The sequence below is a fragment of the Schistocerca cancellata genome, chromosome 1 (assembly GCF_023864275.1).
Source record: "Schistocerca cancellata isolate TAMUIC-IGC-003103 chromosome 1, iqSchCanc2.1, whole genome shotgun sequence".
NCBI classification, from domain to species: domain Eukaryota; kingdom Metazoa; phylum Arthropoda; class Insecta; order Orthoptera; family Acrididae; genus Schistocerca; species Schistocerca cancellata.
Window position 1 is genome coordinate 1,086,761,413 of NC_064626.1, and position 17,252 is coordinate 1,086,778,664.

Below are 17,252 nucleotides of genomic sequence, written 5' to 3' on the forward strand. Positions count from 1 at the left end.
CTGATAGTGAAAACAAAATGGTAATATTCTTTAGAGCAATGAGAATTTTTTTATGTACATATTTTCCAGCAGAATACAGATTTTATTTGAAAAACTAAGCAACAAATGAGAGTGACAGTATTCTTTTTCTTTTTATCCTGATTTCTCTTCAGTCCATGACTCACTTTCATACAATGCTGCTTTTGAGGTGACATTTCAACTCTTGTACATAAGTATTTCAACTGATGACTTAGGGTGCCATGAAATAATCATTAACAAAATTAACCCACATCTTAACAATGAATAAGTAAAGACAACCAACCATTGCACATAGGACACTTTGACTAGTACATATTGTACTGCACTGTATACATGCACACGAACAAGAAAATCATAACTCATCTTATGAGACAAAGTCTGCATACATCCCTTTCTATTACACTCCGAAAAAAAGTTAAGTTTGGACTGTGTTACAATGTCCAAATTCTTGTTTATGTGCCTTTCAACAGCTCAGCACCTCCTCTGAATACTGAGTACTTTTTTTTAACTCATTTCATTTTTTGTACTTCCAAAAATTCCCCATTATCCTATTAATTACATATTATGAATTAAGTGTGATAAATAAAAAGAAAACTTTTGACTCACTGTTCAAATTCTTCAGCTGCCTTTTCAACCAAATGAAAAAATTCATCCATACCAGCACCACTAACAGCTGACACTCCAACACTCTTCAGTGTGCTGTAGAATTCATCTAAAGCTAAAGACATCGACCTTGTTAAATTTGATATATATGTTGTTTCAGATTCCAGAGCTTCCTGGAAAACCTCAAAGTCTTTCATCCATTCCACAGCATAACTGTGCTCCACAATGTCAACCTTTAAAGCATCAGATGTAGTTATATAAAATATGTTACTAACTAACAAGACAATGAATAACTTTGCAATTAGAAAAATAAATCTTACCTTGTTCATTGCAACAATGAAAGGTAGTTTTGTTTTGTACAGTATAGAACATGCATACAGCATATTAGACATAAAAGTGACAGGATTAACACTTCGAACTGTGTCCATCACATAAACAACAACAGTAGGAAACGATGAAGCCAAAGCTTCAGTGACTATGTTTCCTGATGCTGACCATGTAAATACTTCAATCTGCCCAGGAGTGTCAAGTATTGCCAAATCGTACTGTGATCCTGCTTTTTCAAGCAGCGACACAACTTGGCTAAATTTTGTAGCAAACAGGTTCAGTGATGTTACTATGCCACCATTGGGGCCAAGGCCGTATTGCTTCATGACCTCCTTGTAGTTCACTGTATCTCTTATATCTGTGAGAACAAAGAAACCATGGTAAAATATGTAGAATGAAACATATATTTTCATTTTAAGCATATTCAGTTATTTTTACAAGTAAGGATTAACTCCAGTAGATGATAATTTAATAAGTAAAATAACAGGCAGAATACATATAGCTGATAATTTTGGGATACAAAATCACAACTACAGCTACAGTTAACTGTCACCAAATTTAGCTTTTTACTGCAGGTGGCACCGTCATATGATCCCAGAATCAAACTGCAAGTCTTCTCAAAACTTATTAGGGCTTTTACTGTCTTCTACAAAATGCCACACAGTTTTCTCATATGTAACTAACTTGCCTTATGTTTTGTGTCAAACGAATGTTGCTGTTCATAATTTCAGTGTAAACAATCAGCCTGCATTAGATATACTTAGCCTCTAAAGTGTTAATAAAAAAATTGGTAACTACATCGACAGGCACAAAAAATGCAATTTCTTAAAAACTTTCTATTTTAAATTCCAAACACTTTTAATGACACCAGTCTACTACTATTTTATAATAAAATATTGTGGTTCAGTCCCATCTACAAGTTAAACAATGAAAACAGATGATTATAAACAATTAAGCCACAGATGCAGAAGTAACATGACTGGCTTCACATCTGAAGCAAATTTTGATGAAGCTCATGAAGGTAATAATGTACCTCTGTTTCAGTTTTCTACACATCACAGACCTCTCTTCGCATCTTCAAAACCATGTATTATCCCCTCTTCTTGTACCAATAACAGCATCCATTTTTTCTGGCACGCTCTTGATTAATTTTTCAATGTTCTCTAGAAAAATCATCTAGCTTTCGGGAAGATCTCCTACCAGGTCTCTTAACAGTGCTGATGGGTCCTTCTCCCCAGCTGCTGCCATGCATGCTCAACAGTATCCAGATTAGGGCAACAAGCAGGCCAAGTCATAGCATGAATCTCTCTTTCATACAAGAACTCTTGTACAATTCTCCCAACAAGAGGCTGTTCACTGTCATGCATTAGTGTGAAAATATCACCAATAAATGGAGTGAGAGGCACAACAAGCTTCTAAAGGATTTTCCCCACATACTGATGTGCTCTAAGGCTCCCATGCTCCATGAAGACCAAATCTGTCCTTGCAGTCATACTAATTCCTGCCCACACCATTAGAGAACCATCCCGAAAAGGTGCACTGGATGCAGAAATGCAGGAGAATGCCTTTCCTCATGCCTCCTCCAGACCCTCTTTCTATTGTCAGCTGACTGCAAGCCAAATTGCGACTCATCAGTGAACAATACTCGCTCTCACTGTACTGCTCTCCAGCATTGATATTCCCTTGCAAAATGTAGTTGAGCTGTGTGATGCTCTCTGCCGAGTTCTGGGCTTGTAGAATGTCTTCTAGATTGAAGATCTGCTTACTACAGTCTTCTCCGGACGGTTCTTTCACTAACACTCACTCCTCGAACTTGGTGGAGCCAATTTCATGCCCCAACAAGGTGGTGTGATAGTTGTGGATAACTTGAAGTTGAAAGAAATAGTCACCTCTTGCTGATGTGGTCCTTCTTGGGTCTGAACTTGGACTCCTTGCATGGTCTCCACTTTCCCTGTACCTTCTTAGCATTTTGGAAATCGTGGAAGGTGTAGTTCTTAACACTTCCACAATATACTGCGTGCCTTTACAGGACATTTACTCCAGGAAGCTGATTGCCACAATCACATAAAAATCCTATCAACATGTATCATTGAACGGGAAAAACCACAAGGTACAACAATAAAAGCTACAAGAGTGGGAAAACATTATTGCCTCACATCCAGTGATGTGTTTTCAGGTTGCAGGAGTAGTACAGCATGCTTTATAAAGAAACGTGAAAAATCTTATGTCATGCCCCAAGCATGACTTACAAACTAACTAAATTATGCTATTTATCTTCTGTTTGCGGTAGTATTTCATTTCTGTAATCATGATACCTTCATAAAGCACTTAACTGATCCCTCTACAACTGCCTAAATATCAACTATTTACAGTGAAAAGACTGATGGTATCATGATGGAGAATTGGCCTAAAATATTCTCGTGGAGCAGGCAAGGGGGAGCAGGGGGGGTTGTCTGAAATAATCTGCAATTTGTTTGGCAAGTATTAAGGGACATGCAAATCACTAAACAGAAAGAATGAGCAGGAAAATTTTACATTTTAATTTTGAGCAGATGGTGCCCCATAGCTCTTTATAAAAGCTGTTGATATAATACTTTATTTATATGACCAGTTTCAATCATCTGCTCATCATCAGGTTCTTAAAAGTATTCACAGCATCATGTTAGGTGAAACATAAAATTGTTATCATCAAGTAATAACAATACAGTGCCATCACACTGTAATATAAGTTACATTGTCAATCTATTTAACATGAATGTGTACATTTCATAGCACAGTTTTTACACATTGGATGTAGTTTGTACTAAGATATGACAGTGTATTGTTCATGGCTTTGTCACTTGATGATTTTATATTTCATGTAACATGATGCTGTGAATGCTTTTATGAACCTGATGATAGTCAGATGACTCAAAACTGGTTGTATAAACAAACTATTTTATCAGCAGCTAAAAGCAGTTACATGAATTTTTTTCATTTTAATTCTGAACACTGACAGTGAGTAAAGTTACAGATGTTGGAGATCCAATTTTTCAGACTCTCTCTAAGCTTTTTTCCCTTTTTCTTTGAGTTTTGTACCATTCTCATGACCTGCGCACTGAAGACAATAGCCCCATTCACTGGGAGAGCCAACATTTTAGCACTGCACAGTGGTTGCTCAAGCACGCACTGAGCTCACACCTACAGATGGCGGGTGGCAGTTCCCAGTCACTTGGAAACCAGAGATCTGTCAAACCTGTATCCAGCAACAATGTCAAGTTCACTGACTAAGACACTTGCTATTTGGCATCACTGCAACCATATATGGTTTACTGATGTTGCAATGTGACATTTACCGTAATATGGTTCTTTTCATTTTTATTAAACAACTTGGTTACAATCATGTTTGGCTTGTACATTAATTTGTTTTTCTTGTTTTCTTTATCTCAATGCTGTTCTTTTTGTGGAAACACTTCTGGCAGCAAAATGGAATGTCATTTGCTTACAGAATACTTGTTCACTACCTTTTACATTTGTTTTGGAAATTGACATTCCACTGTTACATTTTGTTTTATTTATTTTTATTTATCTTTCATTTTCTGTGGCTATTTTAGAGGGAGTCATAGTCCCATACTCAATGAATCATTCTGGCCATTGGCCAAGACATAAGGCTGGAATCTGGCATCACCACTGGTTACAGTGAAACAAAATTGGGTAGAAATGTGATATACAGTGATTATGTCCATACTATGAAATTTTGCATTCTTTTCAACAAATGTGGCTATCTTAGATTATTATAAACCAACAGATGAAAGACACAGATACCATACTTCACTTTATCCACAACATGATGGTTCTGTGTGTGATGTCATATGTGCACAAACAAAAAGAGAATGAAACACTGACAATAATATTTTTGCTTATATATTATTATTATTATTATTTTGCATGTAGGCTGTGGTGACAAACTGATCTTTAGGGTAGTCTGATGTCAACATTAGGTTAAAAGGTGACAGTTTCTTATGAGCAGGTGAAGCTAACAAATGTGATCTGTAATGCTTGCTTTGGTAAGTACGTTACACAAATTAGATTTCCACATCTACATCTATACTCTGCAAACCATTATGAAGTGCATGGTAGAGGGTACATCCCATTGTACCAATTATTAAGCTTTCTTCCTATTCCATTGACGTATGAAGTGTGGGAAGAATAATTCTTTGAATGTCTCTGTGTGTGCCATAATTATTTTAACCTTATTCTCACTATTTCTATGTGAGTGAAAAATAGGGGATTGTAGTGTATTCCTAGTCACCATTTAACGCCAATTCTTGAAACTTTGTTAACAGACTTTGTCAGGATAGTTTACACCTATCTTCAAGAGTCTTCCACTTCAGTCCCTTCATTACCTCTGTAACACGCTCCCGTGGATTAAACAAACCTGTGACCATTCGTGCTGCCCTTCTCTATATACTTTCAATATCCCCTGTTAGTTCTATTTGGTACTGGTCCCACACACTTGAGCAATATTCTAGAACTGGTTGCACGAGTGATTTGTACGAAGCCTCTTTTGTAGACTGATTGTACTTCTCTAGTATTCTGCCAATAAACCAAAGTCGACCACCTGCTTTACCTGTGGCTGAGCCTATGTGATCATTCCCTTTCATATACCTACAGAGTGTTGCACTCAGGTATCTGGATGAGCTGACTGATTCCAACAGTGACTCACTGATGTTATAGTAATAGGATACTGTGTTTTTTGTTTTATTTTGTGAAGTGCAGAGTTTTACATTTCTGAACATTTAACGTAAGTTCCAAATCTCTGTGCCACTTTGAAATCTTATCAAGATCTGACTGAATATTGATGCAGGTTCTTTCAGGTAGTACTTCATTACAGAAACTGCATCATCTGCAAAAACACTGATGTTGCTATTAATATTGTCTGCAAGGTCATTAATGTACAATATGAACAGCAGGAATACCAACACACTTCCCAAGGGTACACCTGAAGTTATTTCTACATCTGATGATGAATCTCCATCCAAGATAACATGTTCTGTCCTCCCTACCAAAATGTCATCAATCCCGTTACAAATTTCACTTTATACACCAAGTGATCAAATTTTTGACTGTTTGTGTAGATGATATACTGAGTCAAATGCTTTTCAGAAATCACGAAATACTCCATTTACCTGACTGCCTTCATCCAAAGCTTTCAGCATGTCATGTGAGAAAAGTGCAAGTTGGGTCTCACATGATCAGTGTTTTTGGAATCCATGCTGGTTGGCACTGAGGAGGTCATTGTGTTCAATATACCTCATTACATTTGAGTTCAGAATATGTTCAAAGATTCTACAGCAAAATGACGTCAAGGACGTTGGACAGTAGCTTTGTGGATCACTTAAACTATCCTTCCTGTAGGTGGGTGCGACCTATGCTTTTTTAAAAGAATTGGGTGCTACTTTTTGTTCATGGGATCTACAATAGATTATAGTTAGAAGAGGGGCTAACTCAACCACAAATTCAGTAAAGAATCTGACAGGGATTCCATCAGGCCCTGGAGCTTTGTTCAATTTCAATGATTTCAGCTGTTTCTCAAAACCATTGGCACTTATACTTATTTCACTCATCTTTCCAGTGGTACGAGGATTAAATTGAGGCAATTCTCATGAGTTTTCTTTTATAAAGGAACATTTGAAAATGGAGTTAAGAATTTCAGCTTTTACTTTTATACCCTAAATCCCCCCACCCCAATGAACCATGGACCTAGCCGCTAGTGGGGAGGCTTGCGTGCCTCTGCGATACAGATAGCCGTACCATAGGTGCAACCACAATGGAGGGATATCTGTTGAGAGGCCAGACAAACATGTGGTCCCTGAGGAGGGGCAGCAGCATTTTCAGTAATTGCAGGGGTAACAGTCTAAGTGACTGATCTGGCCTTGTAACATTAACCACCAGCCTTGCTTTGCTGGTACTCCGAATGGCTCAAAGAAAGGGGAAACTACAACTGTAATTTTTCCCGAGGGCATATATCTTTACTGTGTGGCTAGTTGATAATGGCGTCCTCTTGGGTAAAATATTCCTGAGGTAAAATAGTCCCCCATTCGAATCTCCAGGCAGGGACAATTCAGGAGGACATCGTTATCAGGAGAAACAAAACTGGCATTCTACGGATCAGAGTGTGGAATGTCAGATCCCTTAATCGGGCAGGTAGGTTAGAAAATTTAAAAAGAGGAATGGATAGATTAAAGTTAGATATAGAGGAAATTAGTGAAGTTTGGTTGCAGGAGGACCAAGACAAACGCAAATAGGGGTAATGCAGGAGTAGGTTTAGTAATGAATAAAAGAATGGAGCATGGGTAAGGTACTACAAACAGCTTAGTGAACGCATTATTGTAGCCAAGATAGACACGACGCCCACGCCTACCACAGTAGTACAAGTTTATATGCTAAGTAGCTCTGTACACAACAAAGAGATTGAAGAAATGTATGATGAGAGAAAAGAAATTATTCAGATAGTGAAGGTAGACTAAAATTTAATAGTCATGGGGGACTTGAATTTAATAGTAGGAAAAGGAAGAGAAGGAAAAGTTGTAGGCGAATATGGAATGGGGATAATGAATGAAAGAGGAAGCTGCCTGGTAGAATTTTGCACAGAAAATAGCTTAATCGTAGCTAACACTTGGTTTAAAAATCATGAAAGAAGGTTGTATACATCGAAGAGGCCTGGAGACACTAGAAGATTTCAGATGGATTATATAACGGTAAGCCAGAGATTTAGGAACCAGATTTTAAATTGTAAGATATTTGCAGGGGCAGCTGTGGACTCTGACCACAATCTTTTGGTTATGAACTGTAGATTAAAACTGAAGAAACTGCAAAAAGATGGGAATTTAAGGAGATGGGATCTGGATAAACTGAAAGAACCAGAGGTTGTAGAGAGTTTCAAAGAGAGTATTAGGGAACGACTGACAGGAACAGGGGAAAGAAATACAGTAGAAGAAGAATGGGTAACTTTGAGAGATGAAATATTGATGGCAGCAGAGGATCAAGCAGGTAAAAAGATGAGGGCTAGTAGGAATCCTTGGGTAACAGAAGAGATATTGAATTTAATTGATGAAAGGAGAAAATATAAAAATGCAGTAAATGAAGTAGCCAGAAAGGAATACAAACATCTCAAAAATGAGACTACAAAGGATTTCCCGGCGTAATAATTGATAATATTCTTCTCGGGTATGCAGCCGGATCATAACGTCTTCATGACACAATATTTCCGCGGTCCAACTGGCCGCCATCTTTCGGTGAGAGTGCTGGTGCACGATCTCACCGGAACTGACTTCCCAGCGCAAGCAGCGGCCCCTATATAGGCTGCAGAAGACCCACAACGCGTGGGCGAGAAGGTGCCGTAACTGCCCTCTAGCGCAGTAAACATACCGCACCGCCAGTGGTGGAAACAGGTGAAATCGAGATATCGCTGTCAAAAATTAAAAAATTTTTATTCCGACGATCGAAACACAGACCGTTGTTTTTTAATGTCAGATAACACCGGGTCCCAAGTCTTACTTAAAAGATAACCCTTGTCTCTATTAATAAGATTCTCAGATAAACGAATGTCTATGGATTCTTTTAAAACACAGTCCCAATAGCGAGATGCAGTGGCAACCATTTGTGTCGCGTCATATAGCATTCTGTGTCCCTTGGTGAGACAGTACTCCGCCACTGCAGATTTCTCAGGTTGAAGCAGCCGTGTGTGCCGCTGATGCTCAACACATTGGTCCTGAATGGTCCGGATTGTCTGACCAATATAGCCTTCCCACAGTGGCAGGGAATCTTGTACACACCGGGCTTCCTCAAACCCAAGTCATCCTTAACAGAGCCAAGAAGCGCTCTAATCTTGGCTGGCAGACGAAAAATACTTTTGATATGATATCTTTTCAGAATTCTTCCTATCTTCGAGGAAATGCTCCCAGCAAAAGGCAGAAAGGCCACCGATTTGCAGGTATCTTCTGAGGTTCAGGCGATGGTCCAAACTGGAAAGCATGACGGATCTGTTTATCTGTATAGCCATTCTGCTTGAACACAACCTTAAGATGGTCCAATTCTTGTGTCAAGCTTTCTCCATCTGAAATGGCACAAGCTCTTCTCGCCAACGTCCGCAGGACCCCCGGACGCTGGAACGATGGATGACAGCTAGAAGCATGCAGGTAACGGTCCGTGTGTGTAGGCTTTCGATAAACACTGTGTCCCAGTGTCCCATCATCCTTTCTGTACACCAGAACATCCAGAAACGGAAGCTTTCCATCACTTTCCACCTCCATGGTAAACTTGATGCTAGGCTGCAGGGAATTAAAATGATCTAGGAGGTGGTCAAGAGCTTCTCTCCCATGAGGCCACACCATAAACGTATCGTCAATGTACCTCCAGAAACGGGTTGGTTTTAAGGACGCCGTCTTCAGCGCCGTGTCCTCCAAATCTTCCATAAAAAGGTTGGCGACTATTGGGGACAATGGGCTCCCCATAGCCACTCTGTCAGTCTGTTCAAAATATTTGTCATTGAATAAAAAGTACGTCGACGTCAGCACATGGCGACAAATCCTGGTTGTTTCCTCATCCAGTTTCTCACCAATTAATTGCAAGGATTCTTCCAGAGAAACCCGGGTAAAAAGTGACACGACATCAAAGATCACAAGCAAATCGCAGGGACTAAGAGACAAGGACTTCAATCTCTGAATAAACACCATAGAATTGGGAATGTGATGTTCGCATTTACCGACGTGAGGGCCAAGAACAGATGCTAAATATTTGGCTAGATTGTAGGTAGGAGTACCCAAATTACTCACGATCGGACAAAGCGGGACCCCTTTCTTATGCATCTTGGGTAGACCGTATAGTCTCGGTGGCACGGCAGCACCAGGACGAAGTTTTTTGAGAATGTCGTCAGGTAAAGAACTCTTCTTCAGCAGTGAAAGCGTCTTCCGTTTTATCCGTTCAGATGGGTCGTCCTGCAATGTTCTGTATGCTGAGTCCTTAAGTAAGAGATCCATCTTTCCCAGATAGTCATCACATGACAGAAGAACCGTTGCGTTGCCTTTGTCCGCTGGTAGAACTATCAGATCCTCGTCTTCTCTAATGGACCGGATGGCTGCCCTTTCGAGAGAGGAGATGTTACTCCGTGGAGGCGGCACCCGCCGCAAGGTATGTGAGACCTCTTGCCTAATCTCTTCAGCTTGGTCCTCCGAAAAGTTGGACACTGCTTGTTTGACTGCACAGATGAATTTGGTGATAGGCAAATTCCTTAGTGTAGGGGCAAAATTCAGGCCTTTCTCCAACACTGACAGCATAGCGTCGTCCAGTTCTTTACTCGTGAGGTTAATCACTGTCCGTCGACGAGTGTCGTCATCAGATATCATGGGTTGAGAACAAAGCCGTTGAAACTTGGAAGACTGTTTTTAAATTTTTTTTAATTTTTGACAGCGATATCTCGATTTCGCCTGTTTCCACCACTGGCGGTGCGGTATGTTTACTGCGCTAGAGGGCAGTTATGGTACCTTCTCGCGCACGCATTGTGGGTCTTCTGCGGCCTATATAGGGGCCGCTGCTTGCGCTGGGAAGTCAGCTCCGGCGAGATCGTTCACCAGCACTCTCACCTGAAGACGGCAGCCAGTGGGACTGGGGAAATATTGTGTCATGAAGACGTTATGATCCGGCTGCATACCCGAGAAGAATATTATCATCTCAAAAATGAGATCGACAGGAAGAGCAAAATGGCTAAGCAGGGATGGCTAGGGGGAAAATGTAAGGATGTAGAGGTACATATCAGTGGGGCTATGATAGATACTGCCTACGGAAAAATTAAAGAGACCTTTGGAGAAAAGAGAACCACTTGTAAGAATATCAAGAGCTCAGATGGAAACCCAGTTCTAAGCAAAGGAGGGAAAGCAGAAAGTTGTTAGTAGTATATAGAGTGTCTATATAACTGGGTGATGTACTTGAGGAAAATATTATGGAAATGGAAGAGGATGTAGATGAAGATGAAATGGGAGATATGATACTGTGTGAAGCATTTGACAGAGCACTGAAAGACCTAAGTCGAAACAAGGCCCCGGGAGTAGACAACATTCCATCAGAGCTACTGATAGTCTTGGGAAAGCCAGCCCTGACAAAACTCCACCACCTGGTGAGCAAGATGTATGAGACAGGTGAAATACCCGCAGCCTTCAAGAAGAATATAATCATTACAATCCCAAAGAAAGCAGGTGTTCACAGATGTGAAAATTACTGAACTATAAGTTTAATATGTCAGTGCTGCAAAATACTAACATGAACTCTTTACAGATGAAAAGAAAAACTGGTAGAAGCCGAACTCAGTGAAGATCAGTTTGGATTCTGTAGAAATGTTGGAACATGTGAGGCAATACTGACCCTACAACTTATCTTAGATTAAGGAAAGACAAACCTATGTTTCTAGCATCTGAAGACTCAAAGAAGGCTATCGACAATGTTGGTTGGAATACTCTCTTTCAAATTCTGAAGGTGGCAGGGATCAAATACAGGGAGCGAAAGGCTATTTACAATTTGTACAGAAACCAGATGGCAGTTATAAAGAGTCGAGGGGCATGAAAGGAAAGCAGTGGTTGGGAAGGGAGTGAGACAGGGTTGTAGCCATTACCCAATGTTATTCAGTATGTATACTGAGCAAGCAGTAAAGATAACGAAAGAAAAAATTGGAGTAGGAATTAAAATCCATGGAGGAGAAATAAAAACCTTGAGGTTTGCCGATGGCACTGTACTTCTGTCAGAGACAGCAAAGGACCTGGAAGAGCAGTTGAACAGTGTCTTGAAAGGAGGATATAAGATGAACATCAACAAAAGCAAAATGAGGATGATGGAATGTAGTCAAATTAAATCAGGTGATGCTGAGGGAATTAGATTAGGAAATGAGACACTTAAAGTAATAGATGAGTTCTGCTATTTGGGGAGCAAAATAACTGATGATGGTCGAAGTAGAGAGGATATAAAATGTAGACTGGCAATGGCAAGGAAAGCCTTTTTGAAAAAGAGAAATTTGTTAGCATCAAGTACAGATTTAAGTATCAGAAAATCTTTTCTGGAAGTATTTGTATGGAGTGTAGCCATGTATGGAAGTGAAACATGGACGATAACTAGTTCAGACAAGAAGAGAATAGAAGCTTTTGGAATCTACATTTACATCTACATTTATACTCCGCAAGCCACCCAACGGTGTGTGGCGGAGGGCACTTTATGTGCCACTGTCATTACCTCCCTTTCCTGTTCCACTCGCGTATGGTTCGTGGGAAGAACAACTGCTGGAAAGCCTCCGTGAGCGCTCGAATCTCTAAGGTGCTACAGAATAATTCTGAAGATTAGATGGGTAGATCGAGTAACTAATGAGGAGGTACTGAATAGAATTGGGCAGAAGAGGAATTTGTGGCATAACTTGACTAGAAGAAGGGATCGGTTGGTAGGACATGTTCTGAGGCATCAAGGGATCACAAATTTAGTACTGGAGGGCAGTGTGGAGGGTAAAAATCATACAGCGAGACCATGAGATGAATACACTAAGCAGATTCAGAAGGATGTAAGTTGCAATAGTTACTTGGAGAAGAAGCAACTTGCGCAGGATAGAGAAGCATGGAGGGCCGCATCAAACCAGTCTCTGGACTGAAAGCCACAACAACAACACCCTCAATTTCAGCTCCAGTCTCATTCACTAGGGACTGGACACTAACTTCAGTGCCACTAACAGCCTTTACATATGACCAGAATTTTTTTGGTTTCTGTGAAAGATCATTTGACAGTATCCTGCTACGGTAGTCACTGAACACATCACACATTGCTCTCTTGGCAGGTAAATGCATTTCATTCAGCTTGTCTCTATCTATAGCCCTACGATTTGTTTTACACTTATTTTGCAACACTCTCTGTTCCTTAAGAAGTTTGTTTACTGTGACTGTATACAATGGAGGTTCCCACCCATTATGGACTTTTCTACTGGGCACATATCTATCCAGTGCGAGGTCAATAATTATTTTAAACTTGAGCCAGAGTTCCTCTATGTGCTCCTGTCCTGTGCTGAAAGTTTCAAGTTCCTCACTGTGACATGACACTACTGATTTTTTTTATCTAGTTTACTGAAAACATATATCTTTCTGCTTTGTTTAGTTGTCCTTTGTACTTTGGTAATCATTATTGCCATAACCATGTCAGGATCACTGATGAAAGTTTCAACATGGACATTCTCAAAGAGTCAGGTCTATTTGTTGCTATTTGATCCAATACATGTCCATCGTGAGTGGGATTCCTAACTAACTGTGCTCGGTAGTTTTCAGAGAACGCATTTTGTAAAGTTTCAGATAATACCTTATCACGTCCACCACTAACAAAACTGTAATTTTCCCAATTAATTGTTGGATGATAAAAGTCTACCACTGACGATTACAGTATGACTGGAGAAGTTACGTACTACTTCAGATTTTCTCTAAAGTTTTCGGTAACATCAGGAGACAAGTCTGGTGGGCGACAGAAGGATCCAGTTAGCATTTTATGTCCATCCCTGATACTGAGTCATGTCAAACAATCTCACATGCAGCTTCAATTTCTACCATCTAACATGCAGCTACAATTTCTATCTTGGTGGATTTGAGTTTCTTGTCAACTGCGGGAAATACACCACTGCCATTTCCCATTCACCTGTCCTTTCGATAGACACTTAAATTTTTCCCAAAAATCTCACTGCTATCAATTTCAGGTTTCAACCAGATTTTTTTTACCTAGTATAATTTGAGCTTCACTGCTTTTCATGAGCTCTTTAAACTTTGGCACTTTGTTGCAAATACATCGACAGTTTACCATTAGGATTTTTATACTCTCACCTGGGAGGCATTTCTTTCAATCTCACACATTGGATGGGGTGTCACCTAGTCTAAAAAGATCTTTGTGTGCAACCTAAACAAAGTCAGCTACCTGAGGTGTGTAGAGCACACCTCACCCATTTAGAGGGAACCTACAGTTCTCAACCCTATGTGCATGTCCAGGAAGTCACAGCCTAGCTTGTCACAGAACCTTAGAAGTCTCTGGTTCAGTCCTTGCACTTGACTCAGAACCAAGGGCAACGATCAGTTCTGAGGACAATGCAGCAAATTGTGAGCATTGTTGAAACTCCATGCACAAGGCTGGTCTTCTCAACCTCCTCTGTCAGTTGCCGGAATGACCCAAGCACGACCTTGGAGCCGAAATGACAAGCATCACTTGTTCCAAAGTGTGCCACAATCTGCATTTTGTTGCACCCTGTCCCGTCAATGGCTGCTGGAATAGCCTCTTCAACATGTTGAATGATGCCTGAAGGCATACGCTCTGAGTGCACCTGATGTCCTTTCATGTCCCTTGCTGCCATTTCTCTAAGAGGTACCACCATTCGCTGTACTTTTGCACTGCTGATGATTAATAGGCCTTACCCTTTTTTGTTTCCCTCCTCTTGACACTGGATGAAATAGGTTTCCCCAAAACAGGCGAACTGAATCCCACTGGCTCAGTTTTGCTGAGAGAGAGCACCTCAAACTTGTTGGTTAGAGAGATTGGCACAATACCCTGAGTCCTCCCTAGTCCCCATCCACCTGGTACAAGATGCCTATATCTATCATTGACATGCAACTCACAGTAAAGTGGATGAGTAATGACAGATGCTGTACTTTCTGATGAGTCGTTTATGTCTGCTACTTTGATGATGTAATTAGCCAAGGGTGATACACAGTACTGAAGGCCCCAATTAAACCACACCCTGCATCAATCCAAGAGTTGCATTATGTTCCAACAACAGAGAGATCTTCTTGGAGAAACTGCATGTTTCAATTAGATGACAGTAAAAGAAATCAGCATAAATTGGATGATTCTCCATAATTCCACACCCCTCTTTTTTTGAAAATCTGTTCATCACACTCAATAGGACTTATACCCAATGTAATAACTACTATTGTGGCAACTAATAAGTCTGTTGTTACGGAACCATGATTCATTTGAAAATAAGACACATTTTAGAAGACAGTGTCATTTTCTAAGAAAAACTGACTAAAAATTGCCGGTGCACTGAAATGTTGTGCATCTCCTGGTGTAGTCACAGGTGGTATGAGGGGGGAGTTGCCACATAACAATACCATGCTGATGTTGGTCTTTTGTGCAAATACCTGTGTGCAAGAGTGACAGTTATGCTAAACAGCAGCCTACACAATCTCTTAATTGTGACTATAGATCACTCTATGAATTCTTATCAGGCCAAGTTTTTCCCACGAACCCAAATGTCTGATGCCTCCAAATGAAATGACTATTAGTTTTTGCCTATCTGAAAGACAATAATTATGCAAGCAATATATTATTAAACCATAATGTCCATGAACAGAAGGATAGTCAAATATTCATCATTCAAATATTCCTGCAAGGAGTATATAAGCTGCTCCTTCTGACCTTAGTCGAGGTGTGGAGTTCAAAGGCTGTTAACAGTTTCTGGAGGCTTATGTTGTGCAGTCTGGAAGATTGGACAAAGGATTTGACTATCATTTCATCAAACCAAGAGCCCACTGTCCTAAACACTGCATTATCTAGTACAGTACGGAGGTCAATGGAAGCGTCCAATTCCACCCGTCTGGTTCGATCTGTGACGTAATGGTGTTGTGGTGTGTGACAACATCACTACAGCATGAAGTTTTTGAGTTGGTTGTGTCTGTAGATGTTGTGTTGTATCTGATGGTGCCCCTTGGCAGTGGATGTGAACATGCTGAGTTTAATGTGTGTTACTGGGTTTGGTGGTCATCATGCTAACATGGTTTTGAGATACGTAGCTGGTGCGGTAATGTGGGTTGTGGAAGAGTTTTCAGTGAGTTATTAAGGTTTTTTCTGTTTATGTGTTTGACATTTTTGTTATATCTGATTAGTTTGGTGTTTTTTGTGCAGAAAGAAGTCTATTTTTTTTATCTGGCATAATCCGTATTGCTTCAGGCAGGAGGGGGGTTACATTCATAGTCTCGGATGTTATTGAATTTAGCATATGTTAAATTTCAGGAGTAAGTAAGAAACATGTATTTTTTGTTTTCTCTAAAAAAATTCCTGCCCCAAGATGACACTGTGAACACCATTTTGAAGATGCGAATTTCAGAAAATTGTTTAAAACAGTTCTAAATATTTTATTAGAGTTATTTTTATTTGAAAGATAATTTCTTTATGATTACAATGGTATCCTCGATTTTGACATAACTGTCAAAGTTCTTTTCCTGTCACCTTTTGAATTTTTTTTATAATTTACAGAAAAAAGGTTTTTTTTTCGAAAAATACCAATCCTGAAAAGTTAGATATTTTTATGTTGATTAGCAGATTAGTACCATGTAGTACTCTGTAAAGAAGAGATTCCACTTTTAAGTTAAACAGTTTTATTTTAAAAAAAATCATTTTTTTAACTTTCAAGGGTAATGTATGTTTTCACTGAAGTTGTTTTTTACTAATTTCTTTGTTATATTGTTTATTTTTATTGTCTTTGTTGCAGTTATTTCTTTTCACTTTCATTGTTGCAGATATTTCTTACAGTTTGTCGTAGTTTCTTGTCAGTTTCTTTGTCACGGTTGTTCATTGCAGGTTTCTGTATTGTATTTGTTCAGTGCTAATTTGTTTACTGAAAAGGCTTATAAGAATCTGAGACCATCCAGTGAGTTCTGTGTTTTCGTGAGAAATTTGTCAGTTGACACGTAGCAGCGAGTTTTGTGAAAGGACTGTTTGAAATGACTTCTGACTGGGGCCACTGGAGAGTGAAGTGTGCTCACTATTTGAATATCCATAAAAGAGTGATATACAGGGTGTCCCATTTATCTTCACCATCCTATATAACTGTTTGTCCAGATGCAAATTACAAAATGTTTCAAGCAAATTTTCTTCAGCTGTCAGGGGGACATCAATCAGCATGATTGCCTTCGTTATAGCTTTGTTTTTGCAAAGATATGAACTGCGGTATGACATTTTAAATGGCACCCTGTATTTTTTATTCAGTAATTCATTTCCTCTCCTAAAGACCTATTCAAAAATGTATCACAGTGCACTATTCACTGAAACACAATGTTATTAATTACATAACACAACACTGACTTTGAGCCCGGAATCACAAACTCGTTCACTTGCTAGAGTTGTCAGAAAACATATGAAAACCAAGTAAAAACATAACAAAAAATTGACTTTGACTCTCCTGTACCATTGCCCAGGAGTAGAACATTCAAAGGTGCTCAACGTGGTGACCATGGACAAAGATACACTGGTGAGCTCGTTGAATGAAA

The 17,252-nt window shown here is 39.6% G+C and overlaps 1 protein-coding gene across 1 annotated transcript in view; it reads right to left on the reverse strand.

Annotated features, from left to right (window-relative positions):
• Positions 1 to 17,252, reverse strand: part of LOC126163008 (GPN-loop GTPase 1) — a 58,990-nt gene that overhangs the window by 34,404 nt on the left and 7,334 nt on the right. Inside the window, exons 2-3 of the mRNA XM_049919873.1 lie at positions 942 to 1,306; positions 625 to 854 (exon numbers count right to left, since the gene is read on the reverse strand). Of these exons, the coding sequence (XP_049775830.1) occupies positions 625 to 854; positions 942 to 1,306 (595 nt within the window). The remainder of the gene's footprint in view (positions 1 to 624; positions 855 to 941; positions 1,307 to 17,252) is intronic.